This window comes from Myotis myotis, unplaced genomic scaffold (assembly GCF_014108235.1).
Source record: "Myotis myotis isolate mMyoMyo1 unplaced genomic scaffold, mMyoMyo1.p scaffold_m19_p_11, whole genome shotgun sequence".
Lineage (NCBI taxonomy): Eukaryota > Metazoa > Chordata > Mammalia > Chiroptera > Vespertilionidae > Myotis > Myotis myotis.
The window spans coordinates 61,780,783-61,798,814 of record NW_023416315.1 but is presented as its reverse complement, the minus strand read 5'-3'; the positions used below and the strand labels follow the sequence as shown (position 1 = coordinate 61,798,814).

Below are 18,032 nucleotides of genomic sequence, written 5' to 3'. Positions count from 1 at the left end.
AATTAAAGTTCTAAGTACTTCATCACAAGGGAAATTAGTCAAGCACTCTGAAAGTGTTTTCACTCTTAAAGTGGTGTACAGGGAGATATTAGAATAAGTTTAATCACTTTAGCAGTCGTTGTTTGCATCACTGTTGTTTTTATATCATGTTTTTGTTGTTTTCATATCATGTTTTTGTCATTTTTATATCATGCCTCTGTTGTTGTTATATCCTTTTATTACTGTTTATTTATTAATAAATTTATATATTACTTTCATATACATTTTACTAATTTCCTTTCATCTCTCACACTTCTATTATAGAGAAAGGGCAAATAGCAATATTAAAATATCTCTGCAAATTAATTCCCTTTATAAAAAAATATATTTTATTGATTTTTTACAGAGAGGAAAGGAGAGGGATAGAGAGATAGAAACATCAATGAGAGAGAAACATCGATCAGCTGCCTCCTGCACACTCCCCACTGGGGATGTGCCTGCAACCAAGATACATGCCCTTGACCGGAATCGAACCTGGGACCCTTGAGTCCACATGTGGATGCTCTCTATACTGAGCCAAACTGGTTAGGGCAATTAATTCCCTTTTAATGTACACGAATTTCGTGCACTGGGCTACTAGTTTTAAATAACAAGCAAAAACAGTTTATTGAATAAAAATGGGGGGTTGGGAGCAACAGGTTATTGAAAAAAATGAGATTAGATCCATTTCTCATTTCATATATAATAAAATCCAATAGATCAGAGATCTAAATGTAAAACATCTATCTATACTAATAAAAGGATAACATGCTAATTAGGGTGGACATCCTTCTGGACAAAGCTGCAGCTGCTGCAAAGGGCCCAGGCTCAGGCCAGCAGTGACAACAGCAGTGGGGTAATGAGGGTGGTGCCTTCCCCTGATCCGCCAGGTCCCCTCCCACAGAGGGAGGCCAGACTGCGGCTTAGGCCAGGGGCTGAGGCAGAGGTGGTTAGGGGTGATCAGGCCGGCGGGGGAACAAATTAGGGGTGATCAGGCCAGCAGGAGGGCAAGGTAGGGGCGATCAGGCCGGCAAGCAGAGGCAGTTAGGGGCAATCAGGCAGGCAGGCAGAGGAGTTAGGGGCAATCAGGGAGTCAGACAGAGGGGTTAGGGGTGATTAGGCAGGCAGGCAGGCAAGCATTAGGAGCCAGTGGTCCCAGATTGTGAGAGGGATGTCCGACTCCGGTTTAGGCCCAATCCCGCAGGCCAGGCCTAAACCAGTAGTCAGACATCCCCCAAGGGGTCCAGATTGGAGAGGGTGCAGGCCAGTCTGAGGGACGCCCCCCCTCCCGCCGTGCACGAATTTCATGCACCGGGCCTCTGGTCCTATATAATAAAAGCCTAATATGCTAAATGTCTGGTCATCCAGTAAGCCATTCAACCAAAGTGTAATATGCTAATGATATGCTAAGGCCACTCAACTGCTTGCTATGATGTGCACTGACCACCAGGAGGCAGATGCTCCGACCGGTAGGTTAGCTTGCTGCTGGGGTCTGGCCAATTGGGACTGAGTGAGTCGGGCCAGACACATCCTGGAGCCCTCCCACGTCCCTCCCTGGCCCCGATTGTGCACTGGTGGGGTTCCTTGGCCTGGCCTGCACCTCCTTGCCATCCGGAACCCGTCGGGGGATGTCGGAGAGTTGGTTTCAGCCCGATCCTGCAGGCCAGGCCAAAGGACCCCACTGGTGCACGAATTCATGCATGGGGCGTCTAGTGAAACTGCAAACATACCAGAAGAAACATTAAGATTCTATAATCTGAAGGGAAAGGCTATTATTCAAAAGTCAAAGCAATAAAAGATAAGATTGACAAATTTGACTACAGCAAAATAAAATTTTGCATGACAAAAGATGTCATAAAAAAGTCAAAAGACAAATAGCAAACTGGGAAAAAATAACATATTTCATAGATAAAGAACCAATATCCCTAATATACATGTACAAAAAAACCTTTAAATAAGTAAGGAAACAAAAAACCAAGACACCTATAAAAATGGGGAAAATATATGAGCAGACAACACTTAAAAAGAAATATTAAATGATCCTAAAATATAAGAAAAGATGTTCAACTTCCCTCATAACAAAATAAATCCAAATTAAAACTATATCCATCAGGCCAAACATCAAAACGTAACACATTCCATTGGTGAGACTAAGGGAAAACTGACACTCATACAGTGCTGGTAGAGCTTAGCTTTCTCTACAAAACTACCTATTTATTTACCCTTCAACCTAGCATATGGGCTTCTAGGGATTTACCCTAAAGATACACCGCTAACATTTCAAGGAAACAAATGCACAAGGTTATTCACTGCAGCGTTCTTTGTAATTGCAAAATACTGCACACTCTAAATGCTCAAGCACAGGAGATTCATTCAATAAGCTATAGTACAAAATGACCTTCATAGGTTTCCCAAAGATTCAAAATGTCTGCTTAAACATACAGGCGAGGCTTGTTGTTTAAAAGACTAGATTTATCCTATAACAGAGTAAACAGGGTCAATTATATTCTTTGAGAAATAAGACAAAAGAATAAGGTCTTTCTATTTTAGTTCTTCTAGCTGAAATTTATTATTCTTCTGATTATCTCTAACACATTTTCACAAGTTCTATTCAACACTATACTGGAACTCCTAGCCATTTCAATAAGGCAAGAAAAAGAAAAGAAAAGCTTTTGGATTGGAAGTGAAAAAGTAAAACTGTCTCTCTTAACAGATGACATGATTATATAGACAATCCTAAGGAATGTATAGAGCAACTACTAGAACTGATAAGGGTGCTTTACAAGGATATCAAGTTATGGGAAAGTAGGGGGGGTGAGGGAGGGGGAGAGAGAGAGAGGTTTTTTAACATACTGGTAGCAAACAATGAAATAGAAATTTTAATAAGATAGAGTCATAAGCATAAAATATTCAGATATAAATTCAACAAAAGACGTGCAAGATCTCTAGAATTAATGCTACAAAACACTACTCAGAATAAAGACCTAAATAAAGAGGAAGGTATACTATATTCATGAACTAGAAGAATTAATACTGTTAAAATGTCAGTTCTTCCCAAATTAATTTATAGATTCAACACAACCCCAATCATAATCCTAACAGGCTTTGTTTTATAGAAATTATAAAATGGTTCTAAATTTTATATGGAAATGCAAAGAAACCAGATTATTAAAAAGAAGGACAAAGTTTAAAGACCACATTACTTCACTACTTGACATTGAAGAGGTAACCATAAAACTATAATAAAACACAGTGGGTATTGGCATAGTACTGATAAATAGATCAATGGAATATGATAAGGAGCCCAGAAATATACCTACAAGTCTATGGTTATCTGCTTTTCAGACAAAGATGTCCAAGCATGTCAATGTGTCTTTTCAACAAATGATGCTGGAATGACTGGATATTGGCATGGGAAAATACTGAACTTATCAAACATAATACACAAATATCAATTCAAGTTGGATCACAGATCAAAATATAAAAGCTAAAACCACAAAATATTAAGAATAAAACATAAGAAAATATCGTTAAGATGTAGAAGTAGCCAAAGGTTTCTCAGGACACAGAAAGCAATAACTATGAAACAAAAAAATATTAATAAATTAGACTTCATAAATATTTAAAACTTTTGCTCATCAAAAGATATTGTTAAGAAATAGGCAAGCCATAGAGATTGGAAGAAAAGATGATCATATTCTTACCTTGAACTCATCTGAAATTTCAGATACAAAAGAAGATATCTGCTTCATTAGTCTGTCCACACTGCTCTCACTTCCTGTTTTGAGAAGTGTAGTAATGGCCAGGGTAGCAATGCTTCTATTTGAGTCTGTGATCAAGTTTTCTAAGTCCAGATTGCAGGCAGTCACAGCAGAGGGGTGCTTCATTGCCACCTTGTGGAAGGGCAAGAAAAATATTAAGCAAATTGCTATTGATAAAAACCAGAATTTAAAAAAAAAAAAGAAGAGAAAAATAGAAATTAAAATTTAAGGTAAGTGGCTTTTTAAAAACTGAATGGGACAATATAGGTTAAAATTGTTTCAAAAAGAATGTTTCCAATTAAAAAGGTGTGATATATCATTTGATGAATGATTAACAATAATAGTCAAAGAACAGGATAGCACTTTTTCTTCCCAATATTACAGTCTGTCTTTTATTACAGTTGGCCTGTTTTTCCTTATAGTACCTGTGCACATTGATACCCATTCAACTGGATGTTAGGTTCTCTGAAAATAGGACCTCACGTGGTAAATACTGCTCAAAGACTGTTAATATCTTATCACTTAGAAGACACTTCTGTATTTAAGCAAACAGATTCCATCCAAACTGGATTGCTCATGGTCACTAAAGCATGTCTGCCATTCTTCTGTTTCTTTTTGTAGGTGCCATTTACCTCTCTGCCTATAGCAATAAAAAAAATTTGAAAACAGCAAAGTATTGCCTCAAAATTCACTTAACCGCAAAATATGACCCAAACTACTGTAAAACTAATTAAGTCTTAATTTATTCCACTTACCAAGGATAATCATATTATCATACAGAAATTTTAATGTGTCTAATGGTGGTTACAGCTCCAGGCTCAATGGGGTTAGTATATAAGATATAGCATCATAGAACCTTTCTAAATTTCACAAAATTCAGAATTCCGAGACAGATCTGGCTCCAAGGTCACAGATGAAGGAATGTGGACCTATACCAACTCTTTGAATACAATTCACATTGCTATTCCTTGGCTGCTCTAAACTTCTCTGTCCTCCAATTATTCACATAATTAACCCATAACCAATCACTCACCACCTTATGACAAGTCGTCTACTATATTAAACTTTCCTTTAAAATTTTTATGGTTATTTAACGTATTCTGTAATGCAGCCTCTAGAACCATGCTACATGGTAGTCAATAGCCACATGTGACTACTAAGCATTTGAAATGTGGCTAGTTCAAATTGAGATATACTGTAAATATTTAAGAAAAAACACTAGATGTGTAAGATTTAGAATGGAAAAACTAAAAGGCAAAATATATCTTTTCAAATGCTATACTGATTACATGTTAATATGCCATTTTATATATATTAGGTTAAATAAAATGTGTTATTAAAATTAATCTCATCTTTAAAAATTTTTTTCATGTGTTTATTATAAAATTTAAATTTTCGTATGTGACTCCATTTAGTTTCTATTGGATGTGGCTACTATAGACCAGCATATCCAAGAGAACTTTCTGCAGTGATAGAAATGTTCTATATCCACACCATCCAATGGGATAGTCACTAACCACATATAGCTCCTGAGCGCTTGAGGTGTGACTAGTAACTAAGGAACTGAATTTTTAATTTAATTTTAATTTAAATGGAAACAGCCACTTATGGCTAAAGGTCATCATATTGGACAATATGGCACTATAAAGTGCTTAAAAGTCAGAAATGAATTGTAATCTTTAGTTGAATGATAGTGAAAATGGCCATATCTAAGACCACAAATACAACTGAGATACTACAGAACTAAAGCTAATAAATCATATTTACTAACCTTGGAGAGAAAGCCAAACACTTCACAATTAATGTTTCTCAATCAAACATTGATATAAATGACCTACCTTGTTCAAGGTCCTCACAGCTGCATATCTCAAAGCTGGCTTCGGAGAGCTACAGAACAACTGAAGAACTAAAAAAGAAAAAAGATCACTAACTATAGCTCATTTCGTCATAGAGCATATATTTGAAAATATAGTTCATGAACAATCATATTCAAAATATGCATAAGGAAATTTGATTACAGCATCAAAATTTCACATGAAAAATGTGTCATCAAAAATAGAAAAAGTACATTTTGTTGAGGTATAAAAACTTTAAATAGAGAATACAAAGTTTATTCTTTTTTCTAAAAGGATTAATATACCCATCAGTATATGAGTGGTAGTAATATTTATAGTTGTAAGAGCAAATGGGTTTTTTAAACATTACAAAGAACTGAAGGCATTAAAGTTATTTTTAAATGTTTTATATGGGGAAACTTCACAAAAAGAAATAACGCAACTAAAATAATCATCTACATTATCAGAATGCAAAGGCATCTATATATACAGAGCTAAGATTCAGAAATCATTCCTAATACCTATCCTGAAGACCTTTGGTGCTTAAAACAAACATAAGAATAGAAACAAAAACCAGCTATCAAATATATAACCAACCTGAAACAGCAGGTGCCAGCTCCCTTGCAGTACAGTTAGGAAGATGAATGATAGCTGAAGCAGCTTCATAAATAACCATTTCATGTTTATTTCGCAAGCAGCTCTCAATGAAATCAAAGAATGGACTTTCATGGCTGTCAGTAAATATAAGCAGACCATCATGAGATATCAAAAACATCAGAGGCAATATGCACAGTAGTTGAAAACAGATTGAAAAGCACTTTTAGAATTATGGATGAAGGACCTCTGAAAATCCATTCCTCCATAAAAAAACAATAAGAACGCTGGCATAAATTTTCAAAATCAACTTTTTCAGCACTCTAGAAATTAGCAAAAGCTTGCAACAATCCTCATAGCTAAAAAAGCCAGAAGCCCAGCAGCCACTGGAGGAGGCAAATGTGTTTGGAGCTCCCTCAAAAGCCCTGCCCCCAAGAACTGTCACTATTTGATCAGAGGAGTGTTCCCTAGAAAAGTCCCATTCATGGAGCTAATCTTTATTTTATCTGACTCATCGCTCATTTAGTGAAAACAGCCCTATATCCCCGGGGAGTTTGTCCTGCAAAACCAGTGGCAATTGTTTAACATTGTATTTGCCAGAGGCAGTGGTTCCAGTTGGGACAAACAAAAATCTGCACACAAAAAACTTAAAGGAAAATCTGAGGCATGAGATGTCCATAGTGGGCTTTGATAATTTCTGACATATTCCTGGGGATCTAAAAGGCCATGAGCATGTGGAAGGCTGTGCAGATGCCCAGGAAAGATTGACAGAGCCCTAATTTCTCACCTATGCTTGACTTTGAGGTTCTGAGCAAGCAGGAAGTGAAGCCTAAGGCAGAGTTATAAACTGCAAGAGCGTGGAAGGCATGCCCCAACACACAAAATGCCCACTGGAAAAGGGTGAAAGACATGGTGGTTTAAAGCATTTAAGAAAATATGTCAAATCATTATCTGACGACTCAGCTAACCAAGCAAAGACTTCAATGACTGCACATGATCAAGAATAAAAGCTGCAGAATTAGCCCAGGAAAGTCAGTAAACAAACAACAACGACAAACAGCAACAATAACAAACTCTGAGCATAGGGAAAGGGGAAATCTGAACACCCGAATTTTCACATCAAATAATTTAAAATATCCAATATTTGACAAAAATTTATGATACACAGAAATAGCAAAATATCGCCCATATACTGGAGGCGGGGTGCGGGGGGGAGGGGGGAGTGAAATGGTCAATGAACATTATTCCTGAGGAAGCCTACATGCTGGATTTACCATGCAAAGATTTCAGGTCAACTAATATAAATACAGTGGGGCCTTGACTTACGAGTTTAATTCGTTCTGTGACAGAGCTTGTAACTCAAATTACTCGTATGTCAAATCAATTTTCACCGAGTGAGACACGTGATGATGGGCTGATGTTGTGGCGTTCACTGTGACGTTCGCTGTGCCAACTAGCGGTGGGGTATCTGAAGCTGGCTCGTAACCCGAATTTTAGCTCGCAACTCAAAGCAAAAAATCGGCCGATGCCGAAACCGGTTTGGCTCAGTGGATAGAGCGTCGGCCTGCGGACTGAAAGGTCCCAGGTTCGATTCCGGTCAAGGGCATGTACCTGGGTTGCGGGCATATCCCCAGTAGGAGATGTGCAGGAGGCAGCTGATCGATGTTTCTCTCTCATCGATGTTTCTAACTCTCTATCTCTCTCCCTTCCTCTCTGTAAAAAATCAATAAAATATATTTAAAAAAAAAAAAATCGGCCAAGAGATGGCTCGTATCTCGAAAACCTTGGTTACTCGGGACACTCGTAAGTCAAGGCCCCACTGTATGTTGAAAGAAGTAAAGGAAACCATGTCTACAGAATAAAAGGGAATTAAAGGCATGACAATCATGCCTCACCAAAAAGAATATTAATATAGAGATAGAAATGAGTTCTTAAAAGGAACCAAATAGAAATTCTGGATTTGGAAAGTATAATAACTGGAGTCAGAAATTCAAATCTGCAGTTTAATGGTTGATTTGCACTGGTAGTAGAAAGAACCATAAACTTGAAGATGGTTAACCTGAGATAACCCAGCTGAGGAAATTTTTTTTTTAAAAGAATGAAGAAAAAGAACAAAGGTTTAGAGACCTGTGGAATATGACCATGTGTAGCAACATTTGCACAATAGGAGTCTCAGAAGGAAAGGAGAGAGACAAAAGGGCAAAAGGAATATCTGAAGAAATAGTGGCTAAAAACTTCCTAAACTTGATGAAAACCATTAATCCTTGAACTTAAGAAGCTCAACAAATCCCAAGCAGCATAAATACAAAAGGATCCCACACAGATAGACACAAACTGGTAAAAACATACAACAAAGAAAATTTTGACAGCAGCAAGATAAAAGCTACTGATCACCTTGAATAGAGGAGCATCAATACAATTAATGGCTGACATTTCACCTAAAACGATGGACGAGAGGGTAGTAGAATGTCAAATTCAAAGTGCTGAAATAAAAATACAAGAATTCTATATCCAGCAAAACTATCCTGCAAAAATGAAGGCTGAAAAAGGACATCCCCAGATAAACAATGAGAATGCACTGCTAATAGGTCTGATTTAGACTGAACTATTGACTCTAAACAATGATATGAATAATCAAGGAGAAATAAAGAGACTAGAAATGGTAAATACATAGTGATATAAAAGATAATATAGATACATTATTTTCATTTCTCTTTTTTTTTATTGCTTACAGTATTACAAAGGGTATTACATATGTGTCCCTTTTTTTCCCCCCGCCCTTGACAATCCCCTGGCCTCCCCTATCCGCCAGTCTCTTATGTCCATTGGTTATGCTTATATGCATGCATACAAGTCCTTTGGTTGATCTCTTTATTTTCATTTCTCTTAACTGTTTTAAAAATACATAAAATTGTATGAAGCAATAATTATAATACTACATTGTTGGATTTATTACACATACACATGTAATATACATGACAATAATAGCAAACAAGAGCAGGGAGAAAATGCAACTATATTAAAGCGAATATTCTATTTTACTAGAATTAAGTTAGTATTAATCTGAAGTAGCAAATTAAAATGTATATTCTAATCCCTAGAGTAATGACTAAGAAAAAATGGCTAAAAAGTAAAAATATTCACAGAGAAATTAAAATGATATGCTGAAAATGTTAACTTAACACAAAAGAAAGTAGGCAAAGAGGAAGAGAGAAACAAAAAAGAAAGGAGACTTACATAGAACAAACAAAAAATGGCAAGGATAAATACAACTAAACAGCCCAATCAAAGTAAAATCCAATTACATACTATCTAGAAGTAACTCACAGTAGATTCAAAGATACAAATAGGGTGAAAGGAAAAGATATCATACAAACAGTAACCATAAGAGATCAGGAGTGGCCATATTAACATCAGACAAAATAGAATTTAAGACAAAAATATTACAAGAGATAAAAAGACATTTCATAATGAGAAAGAGGTCAATGTATCAGTATGGTATAACAATGATAAATACATACACAAATTTAACATCAGAGCATCAAAATACATGAATCAAAACTTGACAAAATGAAAGTAGATTATAGATCATTTAACAATAACAGTTGGAGATATCTATACATATAGAACAACTGGACAGAAAATCATCAAGGATATAGAAGATCTGAAAAACATAATCGGCCAACTCAATCTAGAACATTCAACCCAATGACTGTACCATAAATATACAATTTTCAAGTGCATATGGACAGTTGTCAAGGATAGATCAAATGCCAACCATAAAACACATTTCAATACATTCAGAAGGACAGAAATCATCAAAGTATGTCCTCCAACCATAATGAAATTAAAATATAAGTCAACAAAAAGAAAAAATTATAGGTCAACAACAAGAAATAAATTGGGGAGAAAAAATGGCGACTGGCAGGAAGGTAGGGAGGGAGAGAGTGTGAGAGCGCAAGGAAGTGATAGAGGAGCATGTGGATGTGTGTGGTGTGTGTGTGTATGAGCTAGGGACAGTTAGATTCTGCAGGTCTTCTAAGGGGCTGCTAAACCGGGCAGTCTTAGGCGGCGGAGCCCCGCTCTCAGCGCAGACACTCCTGGGCGGCCAGCACGGGCACAGCAATCACGCCATCTTGGGAAACAGAGCTGCTTGAGACTAGGATACTGGCCTCAGCACCACCCAGTCTGATCTCAGACGCATACCAGGACCCTGCAGCCACTGGGGACAGAGACCTGTGACCACAGCTACAGATCTGTGGACACCAAAAGTTCAGAAATCCCCACCGCAGATCCGTGAGTAACAGAGCCCATCCCCCTCCCTGCAGGCTTGCCGGCAGCTCCAGAGTAACTAACTGATAGACCCACCCCTTGCCCGGGCCTCAGTGCTGCCACAGGAACTTTAGCCTGGAAGTGCACGAGCACCTTGGAACTGGTCCCGCATAGTGCCAGCAGGAGTCCTGGGCTGGGAGCAATTTCGCGAACACCAGGAATTTGTCCCGCGTAGCACGGGCCCAGGGACCCCGATTCTCTGGGCAGGAGGCAGCACCAAGCACCAGTGACTTGACTGTGTTTCTTATCACCTGCGCTTGAGATCCCTGACTCCCTGTGCATTCAGACTAAGACTCCAATTCTTGGTGCAAGGGCACACAGGGACCCTGATTCTCAATGCAAGGTTGCCGAAGCAACAGAGACTCTGATACTGGATTCTTGGGGAACTCTGACTCCTGGCACACGCTAGGGGGCGCTGATTTTCAACATGCTCCAGAGGGGGTCTCTGTTTCAGCATGGTGCAGGCAGGGTCCCTGATTCTAAGGGCGCACACGAAGCCACACTGAGCGCTGGCAACTCTGACTCTGAGCGAGCCTGGTTTCCACCAACCCACAACAACAACACATCTTAGTGTCAGAGCTCTTCAGTGACACTAAGGTGGTGTGAGGCTCCCACTGCACGTGGCCCAGGCCCATGCAACTTGACGTTTGAACCATTGGGAGATAATCAGAATGAAGAGACGACACAAAACCCAGATGAAAGACAATGAGGAGTCGCCAAGAAAGGAAATTACTGAAGTTGAAGCATGCAACATGACAGAAAAAGAATTCAGAATAATGGTTGTACAATTCATTCACTGGATGGATGAGAAAATCAACAACCTATGCAAGAATCAGGAAGAAATGAAAAGTGACATAGCTACAATCAAAAACACCATGGAAAGTTTCAACAGCAGACTAGAAGAAGCAGAGGACCGAATTAGTGAGTTAGAAGATAAGGCAGAGAAACAAGCTCAATCTGAACAGCAACTGAAGAAAAATATTAAAAAGCAGGAGGAGAGCCTAAGGGAGCTTTGGGACAACATAAAACAAAGTAACATACGCATAATAGGGCTGCAAGAAGGACAAGAAGAGCAGCAAGGATTAGAAAATCTATTTGAAGAAATAATGACAGAAAACTTCCCAGATATGGGGAAGAAAAAGGTTACACAAGTACAGGGAGTCCCAAGCAAGATGAACCCCAAAAGACCCACACCAAGACACGTCATAATAACAATGGCAAATGTACAAGACAAAGAGAGAATCTTCAAGGCTGCAAGAGAGAAACAGAGAGTTACCTACAAAGGATCCCCCATCAGATTATCAAATGATTTCTCAACAGAAACACATCAAGCTAGAAGGGAATGGAAGGAGGTATACAAAGTGTTGCAAAGCAAAGGACTGAATCCAAGAATACTCTATCCAGCAAGACTATCAATCAAAATTGAAGGGGAAATCAGGAGCTTTGCAGACAAAAAAAAAGGCTAAGGGAGTTTATCACTACCAAGCCAGCAATGCAAGAAATGCTAAAAGGAATGCTGTAAAAAGATGAAATATAAAGGTAAGAAAGACCACAGGCACGAAAATAGAAATGAATCCAAGCATGTACCTTTCAATAATAACTTTAAATGTAAATGGACTAAACGCTCCAATCAAAAGACATCAAGTGGCTGAATGGATAAAAAGACATGACCCATATATATATGCTGTCTACAAGAGACCCACCTCAGAAAAAGGGACTCACACAGACTGAAAGTGAAGGGATGGAAAAACATCTTTCAGGCAAATGGAAATGAAAAAAAAAACTGGGGTAGCAATACTTATATCGGACAAAATAGACCTCAAAGTGAAGGCCAAAACAAGAGATAAGGAAGGCCACTTCATAATATTAAAGGAATCGATACAACAAGAGGATATAACCCTGATAAACATATGCACCCAATGCAGGAGCACCCAAATACATAAAAAAAACTATTGGAAAATAACAAGGGAGAGATCAACAACAACACAATCATAGTAGGGGACTTAAACACACCACTGACATCACTGGATAAATCCTCTAGACACAAAATCAGCAACGAAACAGCAATCCTAAATGATCCTCACTAGATCAGATGGACTTAATTGACATCTTCAGAACATTTCACCCCAAAGCCACAGAATATATGTTCTTCTCAAGTGCACATGGGACATCTTCAAAAATAGACCACATATTGGGTCATAAGCAAAGTCTCCCCAAATACAAGAAGACTGAAATCATACCAAGCATATTCTCAGATCACAAGGGCATAATATTAGAAATAAACCACAATAAAAACAATCCAAAAAACTCAAACACTTGGAAGCTGAATAGCATGTTACTAAATAATGATTGGGTTACCAGTGAGATCAAAGTAGAAATTAAAAACATCCTGGAAACTAATGACAATGAAAACACAACAATCCAAAACTTATGGGACACAATGAAAGCAGTCCTGAGAGGGAAGTTTATAGCTCTACAGGCCTACCTCAAAAAACAAGAAAAAATGGTAGTAAATCATCTAAATCTACAGCTCAAAGAATTAGAAAGACAGCAACAAGAAAACCCCAGAGTGAGCAGAAGGAAGGAGATAATAAAGATTAGAGCAGAAATAAATGACAGAGACCAAAAAATCAATACAGAAAATCAATGAAACAAAGAGCTGGTTCTTTGAAAGGATAAACAAGATTGTACAAACCTCTAGCCAGGCTCGCCAAGAAGCAAAGAGAAAGGACCCAAATAAACAAAATCAGAAATGATAGAGGTGAAATAACAACAGATCCCACAGAAATACAAATGATTGTTAAAAAATACTATGGACAACTCTACTCCAACAAACTAGACAACCTAGAGGAAATGGACATATTCCTAGAAAAATACAACATTCCAAAACTTAATCAGGAAGAATCTAAAAATCTCAATAGGCCAATAACTATGGAAGAAATTGAAGCAGTCATCAAAAAGCTTCCAGCAAACAAAAGCCCAGGTCCAGACGGCTTCACAGGTGAGTTTTACCAAACATTCAAGGAAGAACTAAAACCTATCCTCCTCAGACTACTACAAAAAATCCAAGAGGAAGGAACACTTCCAAGCTCATTCTATGAAGCCAGCATCACCCCAATACCAAAACCAGGTAAAGACAACACAATGAAAGAGAATTACAGGCCAATATCCCTCATGAACATAGATGCCAAAATCCTCAACAAAATTCTAGCAAATCGGATCCAGCAGTACATCAGAAAAATCATACACCAAGACCAAGTAGGATTTATCCCAGGGATGCAAGGATGGTACAATATCCGCAAATCAATAAACATGATACATCACATAAACAAATTGAAAGAAAAAAACCACATAGTCATATCAATTGATGCAGAAAAAGCATTTGACAAAATTCAACACCCATTTTTGATAAAAACTCTCAGCGAGGTGGGAATTGAAGGATCATACCTCAACATAATAAAAGCCATATATGACAAACCCACAGCCAACATCATACTCAATGGACAAAAACTAACACCATTTCCCCTAAGAACAGGAACAAGACAGGGATGCCCACTCTCACCACTCCTGTTCGACATAGTCCTGGAAGTATTAGCCATTGCAATTAGACAAGAAGAAGAAATAAAAGGCATCCAAATTGGAAAAGAAGAAGTAAAACTGTCCTTATTTGCAGATGATATGATATTATACTTAAAAAACCCTAAAGACTCCATCAAAAAACTATTAGGCTTAATAAAAGAATTCCGCAATGTAGCAGGATACAAAATTAACGCCAAGAAATCTATGGCATTTCTATACACCAATAGTGAATTTGCAGAAAGAGAGACTAAAAAAGCAATCCCATTTACCATCGCACCAAAAAAATTAACATACCTAGGAATAAACTTAACTAAAGAGGTAAAAGACCTCTACTCAGAAAACTACAGGACGTTGAAAAAAGAGATAGAGGAAGACATAAACAGATGGAAGAACATACCATGTTCTTGGATTGGTAGAATCAACATCATTAAAATGTCCATACTGCCCAAAGCAATCTATAAATTCAACGCACTTCCCATTAAAATACCAATGGCATATTTCACAGACCTAGAACGAACTCTCCAAAAATTCATCTGGAATAAAAAACGACCCCGAATAGCTGCAGCGATCCTGAGAAAGAACAAAGTAGGTGGTATCTCAATACCACACATCAAGCTGTATTACAAAGCCACTGTTCTCAAAACTGCCTGGTACTGGCACAAGAACAGACATATAGATCAATGGAATAGAATAGAGAGCCCAGAAATCAGCCCCAACCAATACGCTCAATTAATATTTGACAAAGGAGGCAAGAACATACAGTGGAGTCAAGATAGTCTCTTCAATAAATGGTGTTGGGAAAATTGGACAGATACATGCAAGAAAATGAAACTAGACCACCAACTTACACCATACACAAAAATAAACTCAAAATGGATAAAGGACTTAAATATACGACGGGAAACCATAAAAATTCTAGAAGAATCCAAAGGCAACAAAATCTCAGACATATGCCAAAGCAATTTCTTCACCGATACAGCTCCTAGGGCACTTGAAACTAAAGAGAAAATGAACAAATGGGACTACATCAAAATAAAGAGTTTCTGCACAGCAAAAGAAACCATCAACAAAACAACAAGAAAGCCCACTGCATGGGAGAACATATTTGCCAATGTTATCACTGATAAGGGTTTAACCTCCAACATTTATAGGGAACTCATACAACTCAACCAAAGGAAGATAAACAATCCAATCGAAAAATGGGCAAAGGACCTAAATAGACACCTTTTAAAAGAGGACATTCAGAAAGCCAAGAGACATATGAAAACATGCTCAAAGTCGCTAATCATTGAGAGATGCAAATCAAAACAACCATGCGGTACCATCTCACACCTGTCAGAACGGCTATCATCAACAATTCAACAAATGACAAGTGCTGGAGAGGATGTGGAAAAAAAGGAACACTTGTGCACTGCTGGTGGGAATGCAGACTGGTGCAGCCACTACGGAAGACAGTATGGAGTTTCCTCAAAAAACTAAAAATGGAACTCCCATTTGACCCTGTGATCCCACTTCTAGGAATATATCACTAGAAACCAGAAACACCAGTCAGAAAGGATATATGCACCCCTATGTTCATAGCAGCACAATTCACCATAGCTAAGATCTGGAAACAGCCTAAGTGCCCATCTGTAAACTCTTGCCTTTTGCAACAGCATGGATGGAACTGGAGAGCATTATGTTAAGTGAAATAAGCCAGTCAGAGAAAGATAAATACCACATGATCTCACTCATTTGTGGATTATAGAGAACAACATAGACTGATGAAAAGGGACAGACCCAAAGACTGAGAAACAGCAATCAGCCTATCAATCCCCAGAAGGAAAGTAGGGGAGGGCGGGGGTAAGGGGAAGAGATCAACCGAAGGACTTGTATACATGTATATAAGCCAAACCAATGGACATGGACAACGGGGGGATGGGAGCATGAGTTTGTGTGTGGGGGGGAGGTTGGGGGTTAATGGGGGGGAATGAGGACACATTTGTAATACCTTAACTAATAATAAAAAAAAAAAGGAAAAAAAAAATAAATAAATAAATAAAGAAAACTGTGGTACATCTACACGATGGAATACTATGCTGCTGTAAAAAAGGAGGAACTCTTACCATTTGCAACGGCATGGATGGAACTCGAGAGCATTATGCTAAGTGAAATAAGCCAGTCAATGAAGGAAAAATATCACATGATCTCACTCATTTCTGGATAATAAAGACCATTATAAACTTATGAACAAAAATAGATACAGAGGCAGAGCTGCCTCGAACAGACTGTCAAACTACAGCAGGAAGGCTGGGGAGGGTGGGAGGGCAGGAGGGGGGTGGGTAAGAGATCAACCGAAGGACTTGTATGCATGCATATAAGCATAACCAATGGACATAAGACACTGGGGGGTAGGGGAGGCCAGGGGATTGTCAAGGGCGGGGAAAAAAAAAGGAGACATATGCAATACTCTTTGTAATACTTTAAGCAATAAAAAAATAATAATAAAAAAAATAAGTGGTGATGGGAAAACTGGAAAGCTACATCAAGACTGCTATATGACATCATACACAAAAGATAACTCAAAAATGACTAAAGACATTAATATAAGATCTGAGTCAATAAAATACATTGACAAAAACATGGGTATTCAACTTATGGACCTTGGTCTAAGAGGATTGAACTTGATCCCAGAGGCAAGGGAAATAAAAGCAAAAATAAGTGAATAGGACTATATCAAACTAAAAAGGTTCTGCACAGCAGAAGAAACAATAAAACAAAAAGGCGGATCCACTTCTCTTTTGGAAAATAAATATCTTAGATCTTCATTCTTATCTCCCTGTTAGAATGCACATCTTTGAGAAATATCCCGCGAGAGTATTTACCTATACAGAATCATGAGCTGTGAATGGTTATCTAGTCTCTGGGCCACCCAGGGGCAGCTGTGGCAGGTCATCCCACAGCTCTGTGTCCTTCAAAACCCTGGAGACGAGGGAAACCAACTTTTTGCTTGGATGGGGTGAGGACACTGTCTTTTCCTATTTATTGTTGTTTAGACATAACCATATTTGTGGAATGTTTCTCACCCTCCCACTGGCTGTCTCAATATTGTTTGTTTAAAATGTACATTGAGAATGGACTCATCTAAAAGGCTTACCTTGCTAACCTTCTGTTCCCTACAAAGAGAAATGTCACAAGAATGTGTAAAAATAAAAATCTAAGAAAAACAAACAAAAAGGCAACCAACTGAATAGGACAAGATATTTAAAAACAATACCTCCTATAAGGGGTTTTATTCAAAATACATAAAGAACTAAAAAACAAAAACCCAACAATCTTATTTTTAAAATGGGCAGAGGACCTGAACAGACACTTTTCCCCACAAAGATATACAAATGGCTAACATAACTGAAAAGATGCTCAACCTCACTAGCTACAGGGAAATTAAAACCACAATGAAATACTTCACACCTGTTAGAATGGCTTTAATCAATAAGGCAAGAAATAAAAAGTGTTGGAGAAGATGAGGCAAAAAAGGAACCCTCATACACTGCTATTGGGAATGTAAATTAGGTCATCCTCTATGTAAAACAGTATGGAGGTTCCTCAAAAAATTAAGAATAGAGATACAATATGACCCAGCATCCCCCTTCTGGGTATCTACCTGAAAATTTTGAAAACATTTATTCATAAAGATATATGCACCCATATGTTCATTGCAGAATTATACACAGTAGCCAAGACAAGAAAGCAACTTAAATGGGGTTGTTGTTTTTTTTTAATGTGTTGAGAAGTGTTCCTTCCCCATTTTTCTTTTTCTTTTTTTTTAACATGTTTTTATTGATTTGAGAGAGGAAGGAAGAGGGAAAGAGAAAAATTGATCAGCTGCCTCGTGCACGCCCCACACTGGGGAACAAGCCACAACCCGGGGATG

At 38.0% G+C, this 18,032-nt stretch overlaps 1 protein-coding gene across 3 annotated transcripts in view; it reads right to left on the bottom strand.

Annotated features, from left to right (window-relative positions):
* Positions 1–18,032, bottom strand: part of COPG2 (COPI coat complex subunit gamma 2) — a 150,433-nt gene that overhangs the window by 75,726 nt on the left and 56,675 nt on the right. For all 3 annotated transcript variants that reach the window (XM_036328673.1, XM_036328674.1, XM_036328675.1), the window contains 3 exons: positions 6,212–6,345; positions 5,618–5,685; positions 3,723–3,911 (listed from right to left, as the gene is read on the bottom strand). In XM_036328673.1, the coding sequence (XP_036184566.1) occupies positions 3,723–3,911; positions 5,618–5,685; positions 6,212–6,345 (391 nt within the window). The remainder of the gene's footprint in view (positions 1–3,722; positions 3,912–5,617; positions 5,686–6,211; positions 6,346–18,032) is intronic.